General features: G+C 53.0%; 1 protein-coding gene across 10 annotated transcripts in view; it reads left to right on the top strand.

The window, feature by feature from the left end:
• Positions 1 to 25300, top strand: part of PAX2 (paired box 2) — an 81485-nt gene that overhangs the window by 1163 nt on the left and 55022 nt on the right. For 6 of the 10 annotated variants that reach the window (XM_023588971.3, XM_023588970.3, XM_004459172.4 and 3 more), the window contains exons 2-4: positions 1064 to 1174; positions 4718 to 4886; positions 5636 to 5833. In XM_023588971.3, the coding sequence (XP_023444739.1) occupies positions 1064 to 1174; positions 4718 to 4886; positions 5636 to 5833 (478 nt within the window). Of the gene's footprint in view, positions 1 to 453; positions 1175 to 4717; positions 4887 to 5635; positions 5834 to 25300 lie in introns of those variants that run through there. The other 4 variants (XM_058298510.2, XM_071215686.1, XM_071215687.1 and 1 more) reach the window with 2 other exon arrangements.

A 25300-nucleotide genomic window follows, 5' to 3' on the forward strand; every position in this document is an offset into this window, starting at 1 on the left:
GGCTGGCAGGGCTGGGCGAGTTGGGACTGCCAGGCCAGCTTCCGAGCGCCGTGCGCTCCGCGGCCTTCTGTCATTGCCTGAATATTCATTAGACTCGCCGCTCTTTATCCTTATCTAACGTTTATCTTATCGGCGAGTTTCGTTTCTCAGTGTAGTTTTAATCCCGGGCTCCCCTTCCCCCTCCCCCTCGGCCGCTCCCCTCCCTCCCTCCTCCTTCGCCCGCCGCTCCTTCCCTCCCTCCTGCTTCCCCCTCCCTGCCCTCCCTTCCTCTCCTCGGCACCGGAGTGACAGGCGCGGGGCCCTCCTCGCCGAAGCTCGGGGCTCCGGCGCTGGCGAATCACAGAGTGGTGGAATCTATTGCCTTTGTCTGACAAGTCATCCATCTCCCGGCGCGGGGAGGGGGAGGGGGTCTGGAGGGGGCTTTGCAGCTTTTAGAGAGACACACACCGGGAGCCGGGGCTCCAGTCTCCGGCCGAGCCTCCTCGCAGCCGCAACCCACCTGGGGCCAGCCCCGCGCTGCCGGCGCCGCTCGGCTCCCTCCCTCCCTCCCGGCCCTCCGGCCGCCGCGGCGTGCGCCGGCCTTTTCCGGGGGCGGGGGCCCCGCTCCTGCGCTCCCCTCCCGCCGGCGCCCGCTCGGACATCCCGGGGATTGCTACTTCTCTGCCAACTTCGCCAACTCGCCGGCACTTGGAGCGGCCCAGCTCCCCGCCAGGCGCCCTCGGGCCGCCCCCGCCCCGCGCCCTCGCCGACCGCTGCCTCTCGGATGACCGGGTTCCAGGGGAGCTGAGCGAGCAGCCTCCCCGACCCGGCCGCAACCGCCTCGCGCGCCATGAGCCCCCAGTGTCCCCCGGCCCGGCCCCCCGCGCTGGGGTCGCTCTGGTGACCGCCGAGTCCCGCGCCCCGACGGCGGGAAGTTGCGGCCGCTGCGCTTGCCAGCCTCGGCCGGCCCCGAGGAATCCCCGCGCCGAGCGCAGCGCGGCGGCCCCCGCCCGGCGTGCCCCGCCGCAGCCGGGCGCCCGCTCATCCCGCCCCCCCCCCACCGTCCCTCCCTTTTCTCCTCAAGTCTTGAAGTTGAGTTTGCGAGGCGACACGGCGGCGGCGGCCGCGCTGCTCCCGCTCCTCTGCCTCCCCATGGATATGCACTGCAAAGCAGACCCCTTCTCCGCGATGCACCGTGAGTACCGGCGCCCGGCTCCTGCTTCGGCTCGGGGCTCCCCGTCCCAACCCTGTCCCAACCTGCCGTGGCCTTGGTCCCCTGCTCTCAGCTCCCATCCAGGAGGTCATGCTTGCTTCTCTCAGTCCCCTCTTTCGTCCTCTCTCCTTTCCTCGCCCCGTGTTTCTCACGCCTTTTAGCTTCCCTCCCCTCGCCTTCTCTCACCCTACTTCTCTCTGCTCCTTCCTACCTTCCGATCCTTCTTACTATCCAATCCTTCCTTCCTTCCTTCCTTCCTTCCTTCCTTCCTTCCTTCCTTCCTTCCTTCCTTCCTTCCTTCCTTCCTTCCTTCCTTCCTTCCCTCCTTCCTTCCTTCCCTCCTTCCTTCCTTTCAGGTGTCCATCACCTGCCTTCTCTCTACCACCTGCCCCTTTCAGTTTGTCAGGTCCTTCCCAGGCTAGGACCTAGCTCCAGCTGTCCCCCTCCCTGGCTGCCCTCTGGCCTTGGGCTGGGCCACTAATGGGCAGGCAGTTTTCAGGGTTCTGTGTTGTGCTGTTCTCTTTGCCCTCCCCCATAGCCCCCTTCCCTCCCCTCCTTTCTAGCCTTCTTGAACTTAGAGTTGTGGGTGTCCAGGAAGACACTCCCAACGTGGAAAGCCTCAGTGTCAGGGCACTCCTGCCCAGCGTGTGGGGGTGGGGTACCCCCTCTGACCCTCAGCTCCCAGCAGCTCCGGTGCCTCTCTGCTCAGCCAAAACCCAGCTTCTGGCTGGCTTGGTTGAAACACTTTCTCCCTCTCCCTTCCTTTCCCATCTCCTTACCTCTCCTTCCCCTTTTCCTCTCCCTGAGTAGGAAGCCTGAGATTGGCAGGACACCTTGGTCATCTTCCCCCACCTCTGCCCAGGAGATGCTCTAAAAACAAAGGGGGATTCTGGGGCAAAATCAAAGTCAGCAGAAAGGAGCTCCCCCCCAGGGGGCTCCTGGGGCAACTCTGCTCCCTGTTCTGGAGGCTCCTTGGGAGCCTCTCACTCCTGTGGAGGGAGGACAGGGCAGCCAGCAACATGGCCAGGGGGTCTGCAAAGAGGGAGAAAATGGGAGGGGGGGGAGAACAAAAGGCAGGCAAATGCCAAAGCTGGGGGAAAAGGAAAGAGAACTCAAGAGGAAGGAAATCGAAGAAAGAAAATCAAAAGGATGTTGCAGAAGAAAGAAGGGTAGAAAAAAAATAGGAAAAAGGGAATTATTTTGATGAAATTTTAATTTATCCAACTCATGTCATTTGTCTTTAGCTTGGAAAACAATTCTAAAAATTTTTAAGCAGACATTTTTTAGATAAATAAGATTGTAAATAGAAAACTCCTCTGCCTGGAGATTAATAATTAAAGATAATTTGTAACTTTTCACGGGGAAACTTTTTAGACCTGGCTTGGATCTGTGCTTTGACAAGAGAGCCGAGGAGAGAGAGAGCTGTGTTTTTCTTTAGACATATATGTAGTTTTACAGAGGGAGCTTTTTAAAAAAATCCCTAGTATAAAATACATTTTCTAAATAATTTCCAAGCACAGGGGACGGGAGCCGGGCCTCGGGCTGCCGCGGCGAGCAGAGAGCGGGCTGGAAAGCCTCGGCTCCCTTTCGGAGGGAGTGGACCGGGGTCTGCCCGCTGTCCTCGCCTTGCCCGCCTGCCTCCAGTCTTGGCCGCCCGGGCTAGCATTCTCCCCTCTTGCGGATTCCGGGTAATCTGCCGACCCGGGCCACCCATGGGTGCCACGTTGAAACCCAAAGGGGACCAGGCATACTGAAGGTGGTCGGAGGAAGGGAAAGAGCTGCGGCGCGGGCTGGCGGATCCGCGGGCTGGCGGTAAAGCCGCCGCAGCCGAGTGGGTGCCCGCGGCTGTGGCGCATTCCAGGCCCTCCTCGGTGCCGAGTCCAGGCCCCCCCTCGCCCTGGACTCCCGCCGTGCCCCTTTCCATCCCCACCCCTTAGATTGGGGCCGAGGGGCCGGGCCCGGAGCCCGGGGAGGCTGAATTATTCATCTTTAATCTGCCCGCAGCTGCCGCCTTTTCATACCGGTAACGCGAGTTCTCCCGGGGCCTAAATTATTGATGATCGGGGTTTGGAGGGCGGGGAGGGGTGAGGAGTGGGGCTAGAGGTGGGGAGACCTGCCAGGGAGGGGGTTAAAGAAAGGGTTCGGCCTTCTCCTGCCCTCGCGATCAGAGGCCGCCTCCCCAAGGGCTTCACCCACCCTTGCTCTAGCTCCTCCTGAAGGAAACGGGCGGGAGATGAGGGGGCCGCAGATGTCCCCGCTTTCTCCGAAAGCGTTCTGAGATTGGCAGGGCAGGGGTTGCAGGTAGTCGCCTGGGTCTGGTGTGACTCGGCTCTAGAAGTCTCCTTGCTCGGAATGCGCAGTAACTGCGGCTGCGGTTTGATCACTCTGGGTGCAGGATTTCTAAGGAGACTGCAGGCCGGGAGAAGGGGCACCCGGCAGCGCCCTCAGGCCTGGCACACGGTGGCTGCCCGGGCTCTGAGGTTGGGAGCTCGCGCTGGAGCGGGATGGGAAACCCAGCGCCTTCATATTGGCCCGCGGAGCAATCGCCCTCGCGGCTGGGTTTCCCCGGCAGCTACCGAGTCTGAGAGGTCAGAGGGAAACGAGGTGGCTCCGGCCGGCTGCACCGGGTGCCCCGTGAGTCCTCAGCGCGCTGTGCCTGCCGGTGCCTTGCGCCCAGAGAAGCGGAAGGCCCCGAGCCCCAGCAGCCTGCGCTCTCCCGCGGCTGCCGCGTGCCGCTCGGCTCGCCGCCGCCTCCCTGGCTCCGAGCGCCGCAGACCCGGGGCCCTTGCCTCTTGCGTCTTCCCCCTCCACCTGGTTTCATTTGAACTTTAGACATTCTAGAGATGATCTAGAGATTGAGTTCTCTAAATATCTGAAGATCAAAAAAATAAAAGGACAGAAAAAGTCCTGATTTAAAAAAAAAAAAAAAACCCACAGAATGAGAGGTGGGGAAACTCCGATTAAAAATAAATAGAAGGAAAGGGGTAGGGGGTGGGAGGCAGTGTGGGACTTAGACCCTCTCTGTGCTCTGGCCCCTTAAAAACAGAGTCAAGCAGTCCTCGAACCCCGAATCTATCCCCATCTAAGGTCTCGGACACACCGAAAACGCCCCCTGACGGGGATGCCATCCCGCCAGCGCTGCTCCGCCCTTCGTCCCCTCGCCTTCCTACCTTCCTTGCTGCACGCATTCATTTAATTGTTCGTCTCCCTACACTCTCTTCCCTTCCTTCCTTTCTGCTTCTCCTCTCCTTCCCTCACTTTCTCCCTTGCGTGCAGCTGTCTGAGAGCCTCCTTCTTGCCCAGCCCTCCGGCCAGCGTCTGCGCTCCGGCATCTCAGCGGCCCCTCGAGGTCCAATCCCCTGTCCTCCGCGTTGTGGTGGGCAGGCCACCCCTCTCGGCCAGTCCGGGAACGGCCCCCTCCGCCCTGCCTGCTCCCTTCGCACGGCCCAGGCGGGCGAGGATGCTGACTAATGGCTGGTCCCTGCTGTGTGTGGGGTGTTGTGTTTTTTTCTTGTCTCTCCCCAGCAGGGCACGGGGGTGTGAACCAGCTCGGGGGCGTGTTTGTGAACGGCCGGCCCCTGCCCGACGTGGTGAGGCAGCGCATCGTGGAGCTCGCCCACCAGGGTGTGCGGCCCTGCGACATCTCCCGGCAGCTGCGGGTCAGCCACGGCTGTGTCAGCAAAATCCTGGGCAGGTGAGGGCCCCGGAGTTGCCCCCATCGGCCTCCTGCCTCCTTTCTCTGCCAGTGCTTGCTCTCTGACCCGAGGGCTCGGCTGAAAGCTGAGGACGCCAAGAGAAATCCCCCACACCAGGGGCTCTGGAGACCTTCTTTTGGAGAGGGAGCTCAGGTGGCAGCCGCGGCCCCAGGAGCGAGGGTGCAGCAGGGTCACCCAGAGACTGCCCTGCCCCAGGGCCCTCGCGTGGAAGTGGCCCGAGCCGGGTCTCTGAAAGGGAGGGACGCCTCTTCTAGCCAAGCTCATGTTGACCGAGGGGCTGGAGGATTAGGGTAGGGAGCGCAAGTGGGGTCCCAAAGCGGAGAAAAAGCAACATTGGGAGGCGGGAGGACGTTCCGGGTACCCGCAGGCGCTTTGTGCTCGGGAGTGCAAGGTGCCTCGATGCGGTCATCCCGGAGGCCTCGCAGCGCTGTTCCTCCTGCTCCTGCCAAATGAAAGGCCGGGTTGTCACGCTCGGGGCCGCCTCGCTGGCGGGCGCGCAGCACACAGCTCTATGGCCTCGTCGGGCGGAGCGTCCCCCTCGTCCTCCTCCGCGTCCCTGGCCCTAGCCAAGCGCCCTCGGGAAGCGCGCTCCGCCAAGCCAGGCCTTCTTACTCCGCGCGCCGCAGCCTCTGGCGCGAGGGTGCCCGGCGGCCCCGGAGCTTGCGCCGTCCCCCACGCCGCGGCTGCCGCGCGCCTGGCGCTGACCCCGCCGGCCTTCCCGGCGCAGGTACTACGAGACCGGCAGCATCAAGCCCGGGGTGATCGGCGGCTCCAAGCCTAAGGTGGCGACGCCCAAAGTGGTGGACAAGATTGCTGAATACAAGCGACAGAACCCGACTATGTTCGCCTGGGAGATCCGCGACCGGCTCCTGGCCGAGGGCATCTGCGACAACGACACAGTGCCCAGCGTCTCTTCCATCAACAGGTGAGCGAGCTGCCGGGGCTTGCGGGGCGGGACTCCAGCTCCTGCCCCTGCCGCAGGGGCGTCTCTGGGCACCGGCCTCTGCTAGTGCTCCAGCCTCCGCCCTTCCGCCCGGCTCCAAGCCCAAAGTCCCTTGGGCAGGGAGAGGGGACCGGGGAGGCAGAGCGATAGGTAGACAGACAGGGCTGTCTCGGGCTCAGGCCTGAGTATTCCCTGCCAGGCTTCTCCCGCCGGCGTCCTGGAAATGAATCCAAGTGTTTGTGGTAATTAAGACTCCTAGATTACCTGCCTGGGTATCTAGAGACAATCACAGCCCGCAGCTGAAGTCTTTTAAAATGACCAGTGTCTATTCATCGCCTCAGAACAGACTTCCCTTTCTAAAGGCGCACTCCCTTCCCCAGGGGCAGCGGCCTGTCCTGGCTCCCCCGCCCTCTTGCTAACTCCCACAAAGCCTGCCTCCCCGGAGCCCAGGCCTGGCTACCTAGCTCCCGCACAAATTTCCGGCGGACAGGCACTGGCGTCCAAGCCTGCCGAGCCCACGCCAGCCAGCAGCCAGCCTTTGGCAGGCAGCAGGGGAGCTGGGTAGAGAGTGGGACACCAGGCTGAGAGGGAGAACTCTGGACCCTGAGGCTGAACCTTGGGAGATGTCCCCATCCACCAAGGGTGTCCATCCCCAGGCTGAAGGCTTTGTGTTGATGACAGGTGCAGGCATGTGGGGACCACACAGACCAGAATCAGCTCGACACATAGCAGCACAGGATAGTTAGGTCTTCCGATTCTCAGCCTGCTCCAGGGTGCTCTCTGGGAGAACACACGTGCATTAGCGTGCTCTCTGGCAGAACACACACGCACTTGCTGTGCATTACACCTCCGGCCAATGTGCAAATGTGTTTTGTGGTGGGCACAGAACATACAAAGAGCAGTAGGGGCTAGGAATCTAGGCAGCCTCCACAGTGGCAGAACTGAGAACCTGACATCTGCAAAGATCCTGCCCGAGCCGCAGAGCAGCCAGAAGCAGGTCCCAGGCGGCCTTGACCAGCCTTTTAATCCCTGGCCCCCTTCTAAGACAAGCTCCCACAGGAGAAAGAAAAGGGCCAAGGGTCTCTTATCCTTGTTATTCTTTGCACTCTTCGTAGGCTCATTATCAGGACAACTAATAATTCAGATGGTGCCTTTTTCTGAAACTGGCATCACATATCAAGGGTTTTTAATATTTTGCAAATGATATGGAATTATCCCAAATCATCCTGAAAACAGCAGGTAAAATTAGCTGGTAGAATGTACCTTGGCTAAAGAAGATTCCCTCTGCCACACTCGTGCTGTAACGTACTGCGAGGCGACCCCAGAAATTATCCCAGTGTGTGCCATCTGTATTAAAATGGTTATTCAGTTATGAACAGGGTAACATAATACTGATCAGCTAATTATACACCCTCCGAAAACCCTCCAGCTCCCTGGACCTGGCTCAGCCAGGTATTGAAAGCATAGAGGTTTGACATTCAGACACCTTCGGAAGGAACTGGAGAAAGATGCTGGGAGCTTTGGGAGAGGAATGAGCCCTTTGCATTTAAAAGCCAGGGGAGAAGCTGGGAAAGCTTTGGGGCGGAGGCAGGCGTGGCAGTCAGGAAGGGGAAGGAGCTTTGTTTTCTGAGCCATCCCAAGCCTCAGCCTCTCAGCCAGTTGCTGGTCTTGAGAGGGAGTTGGAACTGAGATTTTGGGCGGAGAGCATCTGAGGCCAAGAATGGCTTGCTGAGGAGCAGAGGGGCTGGGTCTGGGTAACCGTGTTCGGGAGAACATCTGAGAAATGCTTGTAAGCAGCGGGATTTGCAAGCTTTTGGAGCAACCTCTGTGGTTAAGGCAATTTGCTTCACTTGCTGGGGCTGAGATGCAGAGCAACCCAGGCAGGCGTGGTGCCAGCCCTGCCCAGCACCCCTTGCCCTTCCTCCCCACAGCATACACCCTCACATTTTTGGAAGCTGAGTTAGGGTGCCCTCATCCTGTAAAGTCAAGGAGAGCTGGGCCTAGGTGACTCCTGGATCAGGCTCCAGAGGCCTTGAAGAGCTTCTACCAGAACTGGGAGAGAGTAGAGGAGTGAGCCGCAAGTGAGCTGAGATGGGGAGAAAGAACCACTTCAGCTGGCAGCTGCAGGATCTGCCCACACCACTGTGCCCTGCCACCTGAGGGGCACAGAGGCTTCCTATGGGTCAGAGAAATGCCCATCTGTGGGCAGATGCTGCTGGAGAGGGACAGGGAGAGGAAGGGAGAGGGAGAGGGAGGGGTGGGAATGCTGCTGTGGCATGGGGCTGGCATTGTCAACGGCTGTGGCATGGAACTGGCATTGTCAGCAGCTGTGGCATGGGGCTGGCATTGTCAATGAGGAGCAATCGGGCTACTCATGCTTTTGCTTTGGGACAGAATCCTGCCAGGTTTCATATTTTGGAAAGAATTCTGGGGGCTTCCCAGGGTGCTGCTGAGTCGGAGCTGATGGGGTGCATATGTACACCGTGCCCTTAGTTTCGTTCCCGTAGGTGCTTTGTTCTGATGGGGATGAGGGGTGGCCTTTTTGAGATGTGTTGTTTCACCCTAATGCCCAGTAAAGGCAGGGCATTTCTGCTGGTGCCGGTTATGTCAGGAGTTTGGCCCGTTCTTAGTTCTGAGAATTCTCACTCACGGAGGAAGAGCCTGGCGATTTTCCTCTGTGCAGAAAGCGCAATGCCTTGGGGAACAGGTGGTTCTTGAGTTGAGAGGCTTGTGTTGGTGAGGCGCCCACTCGTGTCGGGTACCTTATATCTATTAGGAGTAAGCGTGTGCTTATACTGCTGGTTGGCAAGAAAGGAAGTCCACACATGCTCACCCACCTGAGCCAAATTGTCAGGTTTCCATCCTCCCCTCCCCCAAACAGATGCTATTGCCGCACTTGAACTATGCTGTTACGGTTAGAAACTAAATTGCTTTTCATGCTTTAAAAATGGGTTTTGGCATTCTCTGATCCTGTCATGCTAAAGGTTCGGCCATCCAACCTGCATTCTCCTTTAGCACATCCTCATAGAAATGCCTCTGCCGAGAGACCACTGTCAAGAATCCAGAGGGTGGACTGGGCTGCTTAGTATGTGGAATTCATCTGAATTATTCTAAATGTTGGGTTACTGATCACTGAGCATGGAGTTGTGGGCTCCTCAGCTCCTACCCCAGTACTGTTCAGGGGAGGGGGTTTATAAACAGTTGACTTTAGATGGAAACACCATGGGGGAAATGGCCTGGAGGGGGCAAGGATGGAGGGAGATCCATGCCACTGAAAGGGGAAAAAGTCACCTAGTTACATCACCAAGCAATTGACTAGGCAGGGAGGATTTTCCTGATTAAATGCCATCGTCTGGTTTGGCTGTTGCTCTGGGCAGGGAATACAGTTCCCTTGAAAGAACAGGATCAAACCCCAGATAGAGTCTAGGGTTACTGAAGATTCCCAAGGATGCCATCTTGGAATGACAGTAAGGCCACAGCTCTCCAACTTTTTCAGCCTGCCTTACCCAATTTGGGGTCAGGGCACTGTGCTGGTAGGTCTTTGGAGTGAACTCTTCCAGAGTCACCTCCTCGCCGCTCACCCGCTGCCCACACACTCCCTTAGCCTGTTTGGCGCCAGGTGAGCACATTCATTCTCCTCGCAGTGGCAACACTTGACTTCAAGAATGCTGAGGCCCCAGGGCTGTGTTAAAGAATTCCATCCTGTGCCATTAAGGTGGCCCTGGGCCATCCTCTGGTCTTATTCAGAGACCTGGCAGTGGGTGACAGTGGTCTGCCAGTTGAGCCTTCAAAGACCTTTCCAAATAAGCTGGGAGCCCTCATCCTAGCTAAGGGAATATCGAGGAATTGGGTTTGAGTCTCCTTCTCTGAAACTGCTTCCAGAGCACCGCACATTTGGCTCTTGGACCTGGCTTGGGGCAAAGGTGGGTCAAAGCGGCAGCATTGCCCACCACATCTCCATACCCTGGCAGCTGTTTGGTGGTCAGTGTTGCTGATCCTCCTGGCACACAGCTGGGACAAGTTAGAAGGCTAAGAGAAAGATTTCTCCCTGTTGAGGAATGAGAGAAATAAAGGCAGAGATCTTTCCTTCTGTAGCCTTGGGTCTAGCAGGCTGGGCCACTGAGAGCAAACATGCCAGCTTCTGTCTGAGAGCCTTGCTCACCTGTCCTCCCTCAGAAAGGGTCACCTGCTGCTGAAGTTACCCATCAGCCAGGATGGGCTTTCAGGCCACGATGTGGCTTTCAGGTGAGAGGAAGAAGGCTGAGTTCTTACTTCCGCTGGCCACTCTCGAGAAGGGAAAGACGGAAGGGGATGTCCCTAATGAAAGCTCCAAGGGGACTTTGGAGGGTGAAGCTAAGAAGAAGAGAGGGGGAAGGTTAAATAAATAAATAAGTAAGAACTGTGCCCCAACTGTTCTGGGAACTCAATAAAGCAATCCCATCAAGTATGAAGAAGCATAAATCTTGGGTCTGCACAGGTAACCTACTCGACCGCTTTTATTATCGCTCAGGCGGCCTCCATTTATTACCGTGCACAGCCTGGGCTAAGGAGGCTGCGTGGAGGGTGGTCTCCAGTGCAATCCTACACCCCGAGAGGCCACATCAGCCCACACAGCCAGGGATTTCCATGGGAGCCCGGGAAGGGCCCATCTGTCTGCATGAAAACCAATCAATAACTCTGTAACCAGAGCCCTTGTCACAGGGAAATGGACAACACAACAGTTCAATACAGGGGCCACAGGGGGAATTAGCCAGGTGGGGATGGGGCCAGGCAGGAGCAGCCCCAGAGAAGGGAAACAGGGGTGCCTGAAGAAGGGGACATTGGGGAAGGAGTAGGAGGGAGGCAGGGGTGAGCAGGAGCCATTGGCCCAGGGACTGAGCGGCAGCCTTGGAAGTTGGGTGCTCTGGTACACATGGGATGGTGGAATGGTGTGCACAGGGCTTTGTGCTTGTGGAGTAGGATAGTTCAGCTTCTAGTAAAAGAGTAGCAATAGTAGTATCTGATGCAGAAGTGGATCCCCATACCCCAAGCCTGTACTCTGAAGAGGGGGTGCTCTGTGAGCCCAGCTGGGATGGGGTCCTGCTTCCCAAGCTTCTCAGCAGGACTGACAAGGGACACCTTAAACCAGGGGACCTGTTGTCTGTGCCCAGCTTCCGAGATCTGCAGCTCTAGCTGGTCTGCAACTTTGCTTCTTAATGCTCAGGTCTGTCCTTAGCCCCTCCTTGTGGCTACCTGGAGTTGGTGTTCGTAGGCTAAGACGAAAGCAAGCACATATGCTAGAAAGAATTCCTTGTTCAGCAACCTTGCCTGCCACCCCTTGAAATCCCTGCTGTTTCTTTTCACACCTTGCCCATCCCCCCAAGGCAGGTGTCCAGAGCTCGAGTACTTACAGGGGAAACAGGTACAGGGTGGCCCCAGGTGGCTCACCCAGCCAGTGGTGTGCATCTAGGGAAGGAAGGAGGGCTCCTGACAGATCTGGGAAGTGAGAAACAGCATCTCATAACCAACGCCCCAATAATAAGTGAATCGTTAAACATGTGGAAAATTAAACCAACGTGGGTTTATCTGTCTGCCACTGAACTACTAGGTGGAGATGCTTTTCTCTTGTTGAACAGATTATTTGTTTTGGTGCAATAACGTTGAATATATTCGTGATGGTTTATAGGCCCGTGGGCTGCTACCTTCTGTGAATGTGGATTTGCATGCGTGTGTGTGCACGCCTACCTACGCCTGCTCTTGGGTGAAAGGGCTCTGAGGCCCAGAGGACGAGTGGAAGGAAGGCCACGGGACAGGGCTTGCTGTCACAGTCAAGGGCTGGACCCTGGCCCTTGGGCCCATCGAGTGAAGCAGCAAGGCTGCTACGGGGCCACTGGGCAAGACTGGGCTGAGGATGCCTCCTTTCATAATTGAGGGAAACAGAGGCTGCGTTTTCATGCCGTTGTCTTCCGTGCTGTAACACTCTGTCGTACATTAGCCCCCGCGAAGAGCGTGCTGCCCCCTGTGACAGAGAGCTGTGTGATAAGCTGTCCATCCTTTCTGTCAGCTGAGCCCCAGTCCGGATGGCAGGATGCCTAGGAACCAACTGCACAAGCTGCAAAGTCCATACTCTGCCAGGTGTGTCCCCTTCCTTCACCTGTGGCACAGTGACCCAGCAAGCCAGGACCCCTGCAGGAGGCACGGCATCAGCACGGGGACACAGTCGGCAGAGCTCTCCCAAGGGCCAAGCCCCAGGTCCCGCCTCCGAATCCTTCCCCAAACCATCCAGGTATGGGGAAGTAAGGAAGGAGTTCGGGCAGGGCATGAGGGCAAAGGCTAGCACCTGGGGCTCCTGGCGGGGGCTGGAGGGAGGAAAGCCGATGGGGGCATGGGGAGCAAGAGGGGGAGAAGGAGCAAGTCCCCCCACAGAGCTGGGAGTGCTCAGGTAAGGGGGAAGGAGACCGGGCGGGGAGGGGATGGGCTTTACCTAGGACCCCCTCACAGCTCATCCTCAACACCCACAAAAGACCAGACCCTTTATTTTGTCTTTTGAGAGATAATGTACTGAGAAGATATTTTGTATTTTCCTAAAGAGACAGACAGATACCAAGCACCTGATGACATTCTAGAGAGGTTCAGGGTTGTTGTAGGGATGTGGGGGGGAGGAGAATAGTACCCAGGAGTCCAGGGCATGTGTGCAGAACAGCAGTGGAGATGCTGCAGGGCTGCGGGGTCATCAGGACAAATGCTCTGGGGGGCCATGGCCAGGAAGGTGAATGGGAGAGGCTGCAGGGGCTGAGTTCAAGGGCCTGCTGAGAACGGGGCAGACAGAGCTACAGCCCGCAGGCCCTGCCTAAAGATAAAAACCCTGTGCCGGCCAAATAAAACATGTCTTTGCTGCCAGTTCGGTTCACGGGCCAGCGTTGTGCAGCCCCTGGTCTATGCCACTGGACAGAGCTTCTCTCTCTGCTTTCCAGCAGAGCAGCGGTAGCCCGTGCAGGGGGCTGTGGCCTGTCCTGAGCCCCTTAGTCCAGAAGCAGCTGGGGAGGGGAGTCGGAGGGGAGAGTGCCACTCCCTACAGGAGGAGTGCGAGCTGAGTAGGGAAAGGGAGGGAGGGAGGGAAAGTGAGAAGGAGGACTGAGGAAGGAGGCGATGAAGCGGAGAGGTGAAGGGGCAAGGTCTGGGAGCCAGCGTGGCCTGGGCAGATTTGTTTGGGAAAAGAGCATCTGGTGGGAGTGCAGGGGATCACAGAGTGGGTGGCAGTTCAGGGGGGGTTGGCACCCGCTCACTGAGGCAAGGGCCTTTGGTAGCCTTGCAAGATCTTGGAGGAGAGTGGAAGGAGCCAGCGCTCTGGGGTGGCTAGTCGTCCAGGCTGAAGGGGGCCTGGGGGAATGCCCTGAAGGTGGTAAAGGAAGAAGGGGGAGGGCCAGCCAGAGAAGAGGGAGGTGGGCAAGATTCTGAGGAGAGGCCTAGCAAAGGACGTGGCCTGGAGAGGCAAAGTCTCAGGGCCCGGAGCTGAGGTGGAGCTGCAGGAGCTCGTGGCAGGGCGATGACCGCCCACACGGTCAGCTCACCGCAGGGCAGGCCGGCAGTGGCCGTGGGCTGCTGCAGTGCAGTTGCTCCAGCCTGGTCCTTGGCAGGCTCGAGTAGGGCGCGTGGGAGAGAAGCCAAGAGAAAGGGAGGGCGGTCCTAGCTTCCTGGGGTTCCAGATTACAGCCCCCTCCACCTGGGAACCTTTGGCTACTTGGCTATGGACTTCCTCCTCCGCCTGCCTTCGGTCCTGCCCGAACCTCTCTGCGGTGGTCTTGTGCAGCGACTCAGGACCAGACAAGGCTGAGGACATGATGGGCGGCTCTTGGCAGGGGGAGGAGGAAGGGCTGTGTTTCAGGGCAGCAGTCTGGAAGGGGAACTGGACCCAGGCGGATGGCAGAAGTCAGCGAGAGGAAGGATTGGAGAGGGAGAACACAGTGCCCCCCATCCCCCGAGCCTTCCTTGGTCCTGCTGCTTCTTTCTCTGGGTCTCCTTGAACTTGGCCGCATCAGACTGCCCAACTCCTATCTGGCAGGCAGATGAAGGGAGCTCAGGGAAACCAGGGGCCTTACAGGCAGCATCCAGCTTGACAGGCCACAGAGATGGCCGGGAAGGAAGCCCTCCGTCTGTCCTTTACGCTGGTACCTCCTTCCTCCTCATTCTAGAGGCATCCATGCCATGCCTGTCTGAGTGTGTTGGACCAAGAGAAGCTGGTGACTGTATGTTGGTCCTCGGTGTGGAAAGAGTTGTGCGGGCTAACGGCATCCAGCGACGCCGGGCGCCGCACCTTGGGAAGCTGTCGAAATGGCCCTGCCATTCCAGGGAGCTCTCAAAAGCAGCCAGTCTTGTTGAACTGGGGGCTGGTGGTTTGCCCTTCAGAGGGTTTCTGGCTGCCATATTGTTTGGTCCCAGAATGAGAGTGCCTTGGAAGGCCTGCCCATCTGGGTGTTAGAGCATGGTATTAGGAGAGCAGAGGGTTGAATGCGTCGACGAGTACATGTCCTGTCAGGCACACAAAGGGTCCCCACACACTGAGCCTGTGTGCGTGCACTAGGCTACGAGAGCACTTGCGAGCAGGGTGCATTTGCTCCGCTGGTGGGAGCGTGGGGGTCGTGTGTGAGGGCTGGGATGGTGCGAAGCGGGGGCAGTTGTTAGGTTTGCGTCTGCAGAGATCCTCAAGGGAGTGTGTGTCTAGGTGTGAACAAATGTCAAGATAGGTATCTCCTTTTCTCATCGGCAGGGAGGCCAGCTCCCCGCCCCCAGCCCCCGCCCGTCTCCTTCCTCTTTGTCCTCACCCCTCAGGTCAGCTGCTTTGGGTCAGGAGACCAATCTCAGCAGACTCTAACTGAAGAGGGCAGAAAACCTGAGACGATAAGGAGGGCCATCCTTCCTCTAGGGACTGGAGAGGTTTCGTGTTCCCCCTGCCGCCCTAAGGAGCTGCGGTGAGGGCAGGCAGCCTTTCCACAGCCCCAGGACTGCTGGTCTGGGAGAGCCCCAGGCAGAGCCAGGGCCCGGGATGGGACTTGGCTTCCTCTCTCCTGTCACATGGGCCTGAGGTGGGGGGAGTCTGAGAGAGCCCCAGGTGAGAAAGGACGGGCAGAGAGGACAGACAGGCAGAGGAGCAATGGCAGGAGACAGGAGGGAGAAGTGGGAGCCCGCTGTGACTGACGCGGACCAGCCCCCGCTCAGCCTGGGCTGGTTCTTTCTGCAGAGATGGCCTGGGCAGGGCAGGGACCCCTTTTATTAGGGAAGAGACCCTGAGGCCTTTCAGGGAGTCTGCTGGCTGGAGCCCCCAGCTCTTTGCAGAGGGTCCAGCCCTGGCTGAGGAAACAGCTCCTCCGAGAAACGGTGCTCCCGCCCCCACCCTCATGACCCTGTCCCCCCACCCCCACAATCTACACCTGCCCCCGCCCCCATCCTTGCTGCCTCTGAACTTGGCTCTGAGGACCAGGTAAACTCCCAGCCCCAGGGAGGCGGCCTTGCAGACTCCTTTGGAGATGACCTCCCAGGGCGGGTACAAAAAAAGTTGAGAGAAATTCATTTCATGGCCAGTGGCTGCTCAGAAAAGGCGATTCCAGCATACGAATGTGATAAATGTTAACTGAGCATTAATCGCATTAAAGAGGGCCCTATAAACTTTTCATTTCTAATTAAATCCGTCCAGTGATGCTGCCCAAGCGAGTACTCTGGGCCTTTGTTTATGTGGAAAATTAAAATGCAAATACAATGGGATTTATTTCCAGGAGTAGAGTGATGGGCTGGCCCCTCTGGTTACCCGTCTCCAGGCCTGTCAGGCCAGGTAACTCTTCTTTGGCGGTGCTGGGACAGATTCCGGTGTGAAGGGGAAAGTCAGAGTTCAAGGTCAAATAGAGGTAGAAATGGGGAGAAGAAAGGCAATCGATGGCCTAGGAACACAGGGAGGCATTGTCCTAGTTTCCCACTCCACACACCCCCATCTCTCACCCTCTGGCATTATAGACACTCAAAACGTTGCTTGGGAATAATATCATCTCAAGCCTCCTCTGCAGCTCTGGGGTGAAGGGTGTGCGTGGGAAGGAGAATTTGGAGGAAGCAGCCCTGTCTGGCGTATGTGGGCCTGTTCCCGGGAAAACTGAATGATCATCAGCAGGGAGGGCCCAGGGCTTGGATTTCTCTCCAGCAGCCTGAGGGTCAGCTGCTGCCCACATCTGGTTTCACCGGCTCTTCCTGCCGGTGCCAAGTGGCATTGACACGGGGCAATGAAGCACAGAGGCCCTAGCCGAGGAGGACGTTGTGCATGCACGCCTGCACGCACACAGCCTTCCTGCTCGGAGGGAGAGCTGGTTGCTCATAAGAATAAACAAATGTACTTTGCAAGGAGCCCTTTAGTGCCGTGATCCCTTTGATAAAAGTGGTCATCCTAAATGCTATTGAATGGAACGATCTGGAGTTCCTATTTACTAAAACATAAATAAAGTCAAGGTGAGAGAAAAACCTGTGCAAGAAAAATCATTTGGGTATATCTGTTAGAGACACTGAAAGATGGCTATGCTGCTCTATGGATAAGGAAGTTGTAAATAGCATTAAAAAGTAGAGAGAGAAAGAAAATAGAGTTAGGAGAGATGCTGAAAGGCAGAGTACTAAATCACAAATAGAGGTGCATGTACAAAGTCACAAACCAGATTTACACAAGCTTTGCAAAATCTATAGCTTGGACTGAAAAATCCGTGGAGATACTAAGTGCCCAGGCTTGCAGACATCTGAAGAGTGAATGAGCCCATGTCAGTATGAAGAGGTTGGATTGGCCATAACATGGGCCAGCCGTTCTCTGTGCTGAGCAGGGATCTGATTGGGGAGGGATCTATAGACAGTCAAGGATACACAGCCTTATGAGGTTTTTAAAGGTCTTTAAGCACACGAGTCTCTTGTGAGCTGGATTCATGTTCTAATAGATCTCCAAGGTAGCAACACATTCCCAGAACGGAGTCTGCTTGACTGGTTTTGTCGAATAGCTGCTACTCCTGTCCTCTTTAGTCTGTTTTATTCTGGGTTATTCTTTTCCTCTTTAGTGTTCACTTATGTCTCTTAGAAATGCATGAGCACTTGCTGACAAACAGGTTAATGACTATGGCAATTCCCAAACATCTGGAAGGAAACCAAAAAGTTTAGTTAGTTATCCATGAAAGTGGTCATATCAAAAAAAAAAAATGCTATAAAACCATCATAAAAAAAAGCAGTCATATCCTTACCTATATCTGGTGATTTAAGAAGCATCCAAATAATTGATTGCATTTCTTGGTTTTTATTCAGGTATGCAGACAGACACATGAAGAAACACCCCTTTTCAGAGAAAAATATTTAAGGAAACAAAATGCTGTGGTTAGAAAGCATCTTTGATGCATTGGGGTCTGAAATCTGGTTTGAAGGGAGGCTGGGCCTGGCCCTAATGTTAGGTGGAAAATCAGTAGTTGGAGCAGGCAGTTTCTGCAAGCTTGTCTGCTGGGCAAATCACTTTGTCCAACTAATCTTAAACCATCTGTTAAGCTGGCTTTGATAAGGAAAGCCACTTTGCCCTTAAGTAAGAATATCAGTCTTAATAGATATCTTCTTAATAGATATGGTCTTTCATTCATCCATCCAAAAAAACCTTTGCTAAGCCCCTACTATGCGCAAGGCAATTTGCATAAAGCCTTGTGGCATGATGTAAGAAAGTGGGCTCTGGGGAGAGATGGCCAGAACTTCTACCCTGGCTTCACTACTCACTGGCTACGTGGGTAAGGATAAATTGTGTATCCTCTCCGGTCTCCAGTTTCCCTACTGGGGATAATCATGTAGCTACCTCATAGGTTCTTGTGAGGGTTAAAGTGACGAATCCATGTAGACCTGCCTAGAATTGTGGCTGGCAGGTATTAAGTATGCAATGAATGTTAGTTATTATTATGGCAACAATAATTGTTGGATGGTGTCTATGTCAGTGTGTGAGTGCATAAACTGTGATATGTTTTATATAAAAATGTTTGAAGGACCCAAAGAATATTCTGTGACCAGGATTGTGTATCATGAATGCCATTGAGAATTTTGGTCCCCTGTGGGCCCAGCTGGTTTTAGGAAGGACCTGCTCTGTGTACGTTCAGAATAAAAAAGCCTAGGACTCAGTTATCAGACCATGGCACAGAATTAGATAATCACCCCTTTGTCCACTTGCATTTAAGAGTCCAGCCGCTGTGGACATGTGTGTGTGTGTGAATTTTGTGTGACTGCACATTCCTTTTCTGGGATGAAACTGCTATTGCTTGAGGAGTTGAAGGTTGGCATTTTTAGGGTTTCATGGTATTTCTTTTTTTTTTTAAGATTTATTTATCTCCCTTCCCCACCCCCCCCCCAGGTTGTCTGCTCTCTGTGTCCATTCCTTGTGTGCTCTTCTGTGACCGCTTCTATCCTTATCAGATAGATGGGAATCTGTGTTTCTTTTTGTTGCGTCATCTTGTGTCAGCTCTCCGTGTGTGCGGCGCCATTCCTGGGCAGGCTGCACTTTCTTTCGCGCTGGGCGACTCTCCTTACGGGGCGCACTCCTTGCGCATGGGGCTCCCCTACATGGGGGACACCCCTGTGTGGCAGGGCATTCCTTACCCGCATCAGCACTGCGCATGGGCCAGCTCCACATGGATCAAGGAGGCCCGGGGTTTAAACCGCAGACCTCCCATGTGGTAGATGGACACCCTATCCCTCGGGCCAAGTCCGCTTCCCTCATGGCATTTTCATGCGTTGTATACTTTGCATTTTGTTGTTTATGTGTGTTTTCTTTAAGATAAAATGAAATGGTAGTGGAAAAATCCTTATTTGATGAATTTGAAGGATTCCTCTGATTTTTAAATATCATAGAGGGGAGAGGAAAGGGAGATAAACAGAAAGAAGAGGTAAGAGGATGAAGAAAGAAGAAGTGAGTAAATATTAAATTCAAACTAAGTCTGTCTGCTATTGTCCCAAATGTCAGGAAAGAATGGGAGTCTGATAATTATTGCAGTTATTCCCATAGTCAAGTGATGGAAGATTTTAAGAAAGAAGTTCGGGAGAAGCGGTTTCCTTCAGGCTTAATGTGTTTGGCGCAATGGATCAAAATAACCAGACAACTGCAAATTCTATTTCGTTTGTGCCCAACAAGAGCAAAGATGACACCAAAGTTTTCCAAACTCACAATGATGCATTTTTGGCTTTCTGTCTTTGTAGGAAATCCCATGAAATGAGACTGAGGTCTAATTCCGTTCTTGTCTTGTGTTCTGCCCAACCCTTTGGCCTATCTGATAACCAAGTTCAGCTCAGTGGGCTTCTATAAGACCCAAGTCCAAATGTCTTCACATCCACTCCTCTGATGCCTTTCCTATCATCTTCCTTAATTTCCCAAATGTAGTATCTAGATACAACTATTCCTCATTTACACCTTAGCTAGTAAAGATCCTGATTTTTAAAATCAGAAAGATCATCTTTTTTTGCTTAAACTTATTTTTATTATGGTAATATATACACAATATAAAAATCATGAAATTTCCCGTGTATATTTTCAAGTATACAATTTAGTGGTTGTAATTACAGTTTTGTTTTACCATCATCACCATCCATTACCGAAACTTTTCCATCACCTCTAACAGATACTCCGTAGCCATTAAACATTAACTCTCCATTCCCCACTTTCCCCACCCCACCCCCAATAATTTGTAAATCTACTGTCTGTCTTTATGAATTTGCATATTCCAGTTCTTTCATAAGAAGTGAAATCTTACTATATTTATCCTTTTGTGCCTGGCTTGTTTCATTCAAAATGACATCTTCAAGGTTCGTCCACATTATAACATGTATCAGATTTTCATTCCTTTTTACTCCTGAAAAATATTCCACTGTATGTATATACCACGTTTTCTTTATCCATTTTTCTGTTGATGGACACTTCAGTTGCTCCTACCTTTTGGCTACTGTGAGTGGTGCTGCTTTGAATGTTGGTGTACAAATATCTGTTTCAGTCTATTCTTTCAAGTTTCTACCTAGAAGTGAGATTTCCAGGCTAAATGGTATTTCTATACTTAACTTTCTGAGGAAAGAAAGTACCTCTACCATATGAGCTAAATTTGAATCTTGAGAGCTCAATCTTGTTTTAAAATTTTTGTAAATGTAAAACATATTTGAGGACCCCATCTTCTTTTCTGCCCATTCATCACCCCAGAGCTGGTGAACTCCATCAACTCCTAGCCCTTGCAGCTGTCAAAATGGACCAGAAGACCAAGGAGAGAACTGCCCCCTACCGACTACTGCCATTGCAACTTTTTTAAAAAAGATTTATTTATTTATTTCTCTCCCCTTCCTCGCCCTCCCCCCAGTTGTCTGCTCTTTTTGTCCATTTGCTGTGTGTTCTTCTGTGTCCGCTTGTATTCTTGTCAGCAGCACCCAGAATCTGTGTCTCTTTTTGTTGTGTCATCTTGCTGTGTCAACTCTCTGTGCAAGCGGTGCCACTCCTGGGCAGGCTGGACTTTTTTTTTGCACTGGGCGGCTCTTGTTACAGAGTGCACTCCTTGCATGCGGGGCTCCCCTACATTGGGGATTCCCCTGTGTGACAGAGCACTCCTTGCACGCATCAGCACTGCACATGGGCCAGCTCCACACGGGTCAAGGAGGCCCTGGGTTTGAACCCTGGACCTCCCGTGTGGTAGGTGGATGCCCTATCTGCTGGGCCAAATCCGCTTCCCCCAACTGCAACTTTCGTACGTCTTTATTTAAAACATATACACAGACACATACCCCTTGATTTATCTTAGGGGTTTGACATTCATTAGCTACACATACAGTTTTTTTTATATGTGCATAGGCCAATCTTATGGTAGGTTTACTTAGTAAGTCTTTTGCTATTAATAATATTAATAGCAGCCAACAAGTGCTTACTGAACTAGGAACTGTCCTATACATGTTATGGGTGTTAACTGATTTAAACCTCATAAACAAACCCATAGGGCTTTACAGGATTGTGAATAGATAAGATAACAAGAGTACAGACAGGTTAAATGACCTGCCCATGGTCGTAGCAGGACTAGGATTGGAACTCATGCAGGACTGGTTCTAAAACCCACCTTATCTACTGTGCCACATTCCATTTCGAGCTCATGTCAAAGGAGGTACAGGCATGTGTCGTGTCATGGAGGGCTCAATCTGATTTGCAGCTTCATGCCTGTGTGTTCACACATTTACTTACAAGCTCAGAACAAGAACCCCGTGCCCTAGCAGGAAGTCGCGCCCAGTCCCCATGCTCCTGTACTCCTCTGCAGCGTGTCCATGTGGCCTTGTGAGTGCAGCTATTGCTGTGCTACATCAACTGGGGTTACTGGGAAGGAAGAAGTTGCTGATGGGACTGGAGATTCTTAGAACTAGAGTTATTGTTGTTTTTCCTGTTGGGATAGGGGAGCTTACTCCCATTCATCTGCCTCTAGTCCCAGCAGGTCGATATAGGGTTTGTGAGGGGCTTAACTCTCCAAATGAGGCAGATGTAGGGAGGTTGGTACCAGGCCTGCCCTGGTTTGGTAGCATCAGGGCTATTAACATTCAGTGGAGCAGGGACAACTTCCAGCATCCAAGCCAGCTCTGGATTTCCTTTCAAGAAGAATAGAACTGTGCCTTTTGAACATCAAGATGATACTTGTCCTGCCTCACTAGAGTCTTCCTTCTAGAAAGAAGCAGCGCAAATGACCAGACCAGAGTAAACTAGAAAGCTGAAAGATGGGCCCTCTCATCCATAGCCACAGTGAGATGGCAATTCAAGCAATTACTGAATCATATACCACCACACAAATCATTACTCAGCCCACATCACCAAGGAGACACCCATTAACCTTATCTCTGAGACATACATTACAAAACAAGAGATGCTGATATGATCAATGAACACAATAATTCAAAGCAGAAACACAGACACTGCCACCAAACAATACTCAAATTCCTCCAACTCAGTGTTACACAAAGTGCCGTCACCTCGACACAATACCACAAAACATCAAGTAACGAGCCATAAGCCAGGTGGCGGAATGCGCTGGCACAATGCAGTACGCGGTAACACACAACACAATTCAAACTCGCCACCCCCCCATACAAAGGCTGAGATCATGTGGCCACCTGAGCGATAGTGAACACTGGTCACACATGTGCAGAGGCGGAGCCAGCAGTTCAACACCCAACAGGGCATACGCTTCTGCCTGCCCAGCAGAAAATGGTCGCAGTTGCAGCTGGAACCTCCCAGAGCCCAGCACAGTGCAGCCTGCCAGAAAGCCGCGGCCCCGTCCTGTTTCTCCAGCAGGTGAATGTGTCCAGACCATCACCTCTAATAAGGCCTCGGGGCTCTTGTTGCTAGTAAGAGAGTAAACTGTCCCCTGAGCCTGCTTCCCAAGACAGGAACAAATCAGCTCTCTCCTGGTTGGGGCTTTAATAAGACTTTGCTGTTACTGAAAATGACAGAGCTCCAGGGAGCAGGGGAAAGGATGGGGAGGACCCTGGCCGAGCTGGGTGCAGGAATTCCCCTTCCTCCACCCAGCCCTGCCTTCTGTGGCCATTCCAGAGCCGAAGCCCTCTTGCTGGGTGTTCACTGAGTATCGATTCAGTCTGCAAGCAATTTTAATATTTCTTCAGGGACTTTCCAGCAACAGCACAAGTCATTAATTCACCCTCCCAAATTGCTTATTCAATAGCAGGAACATGGCTCCTGAATAAAGTCCCAGAATTTATGTGACTCGCACGAGTCAGGAGGTCAAACAACTGTTATGGAGCGAAGTTAAAAATCCAAATAAAATATTGACACTTTTTTGGGGAGGGGGGTGTGAAGCAAAGGTATTTAAAATAGGTTTTTGTTGCAATGCCCCCAGGATAAAGAATGGAAGGAGACTGAAGACAAGTTGGAGTTTATAAAATCAATGGAATTTATTGCACATCTACTTGGCATTTAATAATTCTCTCATTTCCACATTCTCCCACCCCCACCCCATCCTGGCCATAGACAGATACACAGGTATACAAATGCACATTTATGCACATCAATACTGGTGCATGGGTTAGTGTGAAAACACGGTGGTGAGGTGAGCGGCTCAAACACCCCGAGACGGGAACAGTGATGAGTGGGGAGTCGTGTATGACTGCGGCTCACGTCTTTGACAGAAATAGGCATAACCAGGCAGATACTCACGAAGCAGGCTTTGATAAATATACCAGCCATTATAAATCCTGGACCAGTGCACTGGGACAGACATGAATCTAAAGAAACACCAATCATAGAAATAGTCTCTAGAAACATAGAAAACCAAGAAACACATCTGTCTGCCGTATCCCCATACGATCATATGCCTGAGCAACTATATAATTTGGAAAATCTACTCCCCAGATCTCCCGGTGCATCTGAAAAACCCTGAAGTCTGTAGCCATGTAACTTAAAATTGCGACTGGTTAGTAACACAGGCATGATGCTTCTCGAACACAACCACAGCAAATGCCTGGGAGAGGGTAAGCATGTTTAGAATCACAGCTACATGCTTCTCAGCTAATTGTCTACATATACATTTGCTCAGTAGTCCAGATCATGGATGTGAAAAGTCTGAAGGGAAAAATTTGTTTATGTACAAATAATAACCACAAAGAAATATTAACATAGAAATTACCAGAAGTAATATGGCTTAGGTTACAAACATGGTGGTCTCGGGCCTGGACCAAAGTCTGGCTCAAAGCTATCAAGCAAGTGACCTTAGGGCAGTTGCTTAGTCTCTCTGTTGCCTCTTTAGTAAAATAGAGAACAAGCCTATTTACAAAGGTGGTCAGGATTGAATGAGAAAGTGCATTTATTACAACACCTGTCCTATAATGAATATGAAATAAATGGTAGCTATTACTTTTGCTACTATCATATGCAGCTCTTCTAGTCAAATGTAAACATTTGATTTTGCCATCTGTCGCAGATCAGACTGACTTATTCTGTATAGTGGTTAGCAGCATGAGTTCTGGAGTCAAGCACCTGGGTTTAAATCTTGGCTCCACTACTTGACAGCTGTGTGATCTTGGGCAAGTTCCTTAGCCTCTCTGATCCACAGCTATAGAACAAGTTTAATCATAAGTGGTTGTGAGAATTAAATGATCAATGAAAAGTGCTTAGCACAGTGCCTGGCACATGGTGAACAAATGTTAGCTCACTATGTCCCATAGGAGCACATTATTTCTAATAATAATAAGATAGTAATAGAAGTAATATTAATAATATTCATTTGTTATTCAACAGATGGTTATTGAGTACTTACCTTACACCAGGCACCATTGCTAGGTACTGGAAATACAGTGACGAGGAAAATATACGTGACATCTACCCCTTGCGGAGCTGAGCAACCAGGGGAGGATTCAATGTGAATTGAATAAGCAGGAAAACAGGGTTTTAGCTCTGTAATAGACCCTGAAGGTATGAGGGGAACGGAGAGAAATAGACTGGAAAGCCAGGGTGGAGCCGAATTGGGAAAGATTTCGAAGGCCAGGCTGAGGAATTTTGAGTTCATCTTGTAGGCAATGGGAAGCAATGGTAGGATTTAGCTACATCACATTCCTGTAGGAGGAAACTGACAGAGATTGAGGGGTGGTTGCTTTTGAATCCTGGAGTGAGGCGGTGAGAGTTGGGAGGGGCTAGAGGCGGAGGCCGCCGCCTGCTTGCAGAGGGACGTGGGCAGCCTTTGGGAGGTGGGTGTGCCTTTGGAGGAAAGGGACCGATGGACAGGAGCAGTGGGGGAGACTCTGGTCCAGCAGTCCACAGCAGCAGCCCTTTCACCATCCTCTCGGGCAGTCTTGCAGCCTCTGGGGCCTCCCAGGCAGCGCTGAGGGTGGCCAGCTGGTGGACCCTGGCTCTAGCCTGGGAGCCCTGACAGATGAGGGCAGGGCCAGTGGCGAGAGGAGCTAGTCTGGTCACGCTCTGGGCTTGGCATCCACCGCAGACTGGTTTCCAAATGGTTAGTTAAACACATTGCCCCTTAATTTTTCAACCTATGCGTATCTTAAAGTTAAATCAATCCATATGCTTACCATTCATCATAGAGACCATCCCTATTGCCTGCCTGGGCCAGCCCCGTGGTCCATCTAGCGGGTAAATTGCCTCTGGCCTGGGCTCCCAGGGCCACGTGGTGGAGGGATTATCGCCTTCACAGCTGGTCTCAGGAGGCTAAGGTGATGCAGAAACTACGCCTGGTAATGAAAGAACTGGACTTGGTCCTCCTGGAATGTACCAAAAACTATTTTGAAATTATTTTTATTTTTAACCTCTAGTTGAGTTTCCACTGAGGAACGGATTAGCTTCTTGAACTTCGGTGGCTATGTCGCTTGGAGGCAGGAATAGCAGATAGAAGTGTGGAATGACAGGAACTTTCTGAACTCACTGGCCTTTCTTCCAGCTCTCTCAAACCTTCCCTGTCTAGC

This window comes from Dasypus novemcinctus, chromosome 6 (assembly GCF_030445035.2).
Source record: "Dasypus novemcinctus isolate mDasNov1 chromosome 6, mDasNov1.1.hap2, whole genome shotgun sequence".
NCBI classification, from domain to species: domain Eukaryota; kingdom Metazoa; phylum Chordata; class Mammalia; order Cingulata; family Dasypodidae; genus Dasypus; species Dasypus novemcinctus.